Below are 2,525 nucleotides of genomic sequence, written 5' to 3'. Positions count from 1 at the left end.
TATATATATACATCGTTCTCTTTCTCTTTCCCTCTCTACTCTGCTCCCATCCTTTCCCTGTCTTCTTTTTCCTTGGTGCCTGCTTTCATCCCGTTTCCCCTTTCCATTTACAACAGTCCCTCGATGTCTGTCTGTCTGTCTGTCTGCCTATCTGTCTGCTGCCTGTTTAATTTCTAGTCTTTTATTATCATTCTCAAACCGAGTAACAGAGCTACCTTCTGAAGGTTAATAGAGGAGCAATGAGTAGGAAACATCAAAGTTCGGGGCAATAAGTGAGTACGTTTGACTCTGTTCTATTTCGTAGATTGCTAGCTTGAGAAGGTTATTTCTTCAGCTGCTTTTGAAGAGCCAAAAACAAATCCTGTGTACTCTGTTTCCGTTTACTATCAGTGACTGCCACAAAACGGAGTACAATGTGCAACCGCTCCCCTAATTGTACCTCAATGTCGATGCATTTCGCCCCGGGAGAGGTAGCATCCGACCCAAAAGACTTCATGGCATCAAGGATTGCCCTGTATCCTGTACATCTGCACACGTGACTGTCCAGGGAGTCCTCGATCTCTTGTTGTGTAGGTTTAGAGTCTTTGTGGAGCAGACTGGACAGAGTGTAAGAAAAGGAAAAGAAGCAAACACAACTGATGACATTTATTGCAGTCGTGGGTAAAAAGACGATTTTCACTCAATATTGATATATTTTTTCTTGTAGGAAACGGTACTTTTTAATGGAAATGTATTATATTATTATTGTTATTCACATTGTCGAGAATATTAAATATAGAGGTTCTCAGATATTATTTTTCTTAACAGTAGATATAAATTGAAATGGGAAGTAAAAAGATTTATTAATAAACCTTACGTTGCCGAAAATGCGACTCTTCCCCTATATTATTACCTTTTAATATAATAAGTAGACTTGTTTTCCCCCATACTGTCTATGGCTTTTAAATATATTCCTTGATTATGTTTAGACCGACATTCAAGACTTACCCGTACATGCCCATGACGAAGCCTGGGGTGCAGTAGCCGCACTGGGTGCCGTTATACTCTGCGATTCGCTCCTGGATCGGATGGAATCCGTCCCTCTGACTTCCAATGCCTTCGACAGTGCTGATTTGCCAGCCGTCGATACTGTACAGAGGGCACAGGCACTGTGTGTGTGTGTGTGGGGGGGGTCGGTCAGAGGCAGTGAGTGAGATATAATAGTACTTGAGTTCTATGTACGTAATTGATACAATCATCGACACTATTTGCAGCATTTAGTAGGGTGGTTGCTTTGATTCTGCCTTTCGGAGCAACCAGTGCTGAGCTAGGTACATCCTAGAGAAAAGACACAGATGCTCTTTATAATATCTTTCCCACCTGGGATTCGGTTCATTAATCTCCATCATAAGTGCATTTTGTCAAGTATACATTCTATTCTGCTGAATTATCAAAGTGTTAATTAAATAAGTCTCAGAAATCCAAAACGTATATATTTCGAAAGATGGCATCAAATAAAATGTACCAGTAAAGATCAAGCAAAGCTAAGATAATCCCATATTATCCTACTGATGGATATAATGATATGATGATATATTATTATCATCTCTTGAAACCGTCAGAGCTAGAATTGTATTTTAAAACTCACGATGTTCACTTCAGCAGTTACTCCTCTGGAGAACATTAAGCGTCATTACAGTACAGGCATAAGTAAGACAAAGGCGATGAGAATTTCATGGAACTAAAGATTCAATAAAAAGCGCAAAAAGTGAATGAACCTGACGTAGGCCCTCTGTCATACAGCGTCCCTTCGATCCTCGCGGTTAAAAGTAAACATCCAATGCAACACGCATGATCAACTTTGTATATATAAAAGGTGAGAGGGGTGCAAATGAAGGTACACAGAAAGTCTTACGTCATTGTTATAATAATTATTCCATTAAAACAATTAGATAATTGTTTGATACCGACGTCAGGGAGTTCAGGTATCTGAGAGATTAATGGTGTTTTTGTTATTTCATGTGGAAAATCCATTTGTTTGGATAATTGGATCGTTGAATAGATGCAAATAATAATGTAGGTCTACAGGTTTCTTTTTCATTTGTGTATACCTGTTGTTGCATCCCACCCCTGAATATAGGTGTTATTGTGGAAGCCAGTATAATATACTGCCAATCGAATTCAATCGCACTGAGCCTAATTGTTGCTTTTGCCCCTTCATGGAGGAAAATCTGGTTGGGCTTGACTTGATTTGACTAAATTCGATTGGCAGTGTGCCGTGAGCAGTATTCGACCTGTTTACCCACCGAGTTGATGCTCATGGTCTCCATCTTGTCCCCGGCAAAGGCATGAGTGACAGCCACAGCACAGCAGCCACAGCCCGCCTCCTTACACATTACCTTGGTGCCTTTGAGACCCGCCACGTCACGGATGTAGTCGTTGAGGCTCGTCGTAGGAGGGAACTTGTCCGACACTGCGTCCAGAGATGTTGCTTTATGACACACTTCATACATCTCGGACAGCCTCCAGTTCCAGCACGCACACGT

At 41.1% G+C, this 2,525-nt stretch overlaps 1 protein-coding gene across 1 annotated transcript in view; it reads right to left on the bottom strand.

Moving 5' to 3' along the window:
• Positions 1-2,525, bottom strand: part of LOC101846635 (indole-3-acetaldehyde oxidase) — a gene marked incomplete at its 3' end in the record, with an annotated part of 23,942 nt that overhangs the window by 15,347 nt on the left and 6,070 nt on the right. Inside the window, 3 exon segments of the mRNA XM_005094179.3 lie at positions 440-596; positions 988-1,148; positions 2,286-2,452. Of these exon segments, the coding sequence (XP_005094236.3) occupies positions 440-596; positions 988-1,148; positions 2,286-2,452 (485 nt within the window).

Source organism: Aplysia californica, unplaced genomic scaffold (assembly GCF_000002075.1).
Source record: "Aplysia californica isolate F4 #8 unplaced genomic scaffold, AplCal3.0 scaffold00076, whole genome shotgun sequence".
NCBI classification, from domain to species: Eukaryota; Metazoa; Mollusca; class Gastropoda; order Aplysiida; family Aplysiidae; genus Aplysia; species Aplysia californica.
Note: the sequence above shows the minus strand (reverse complement) of the source record. Positions and strands in the feature narration are given on the sequence as shown.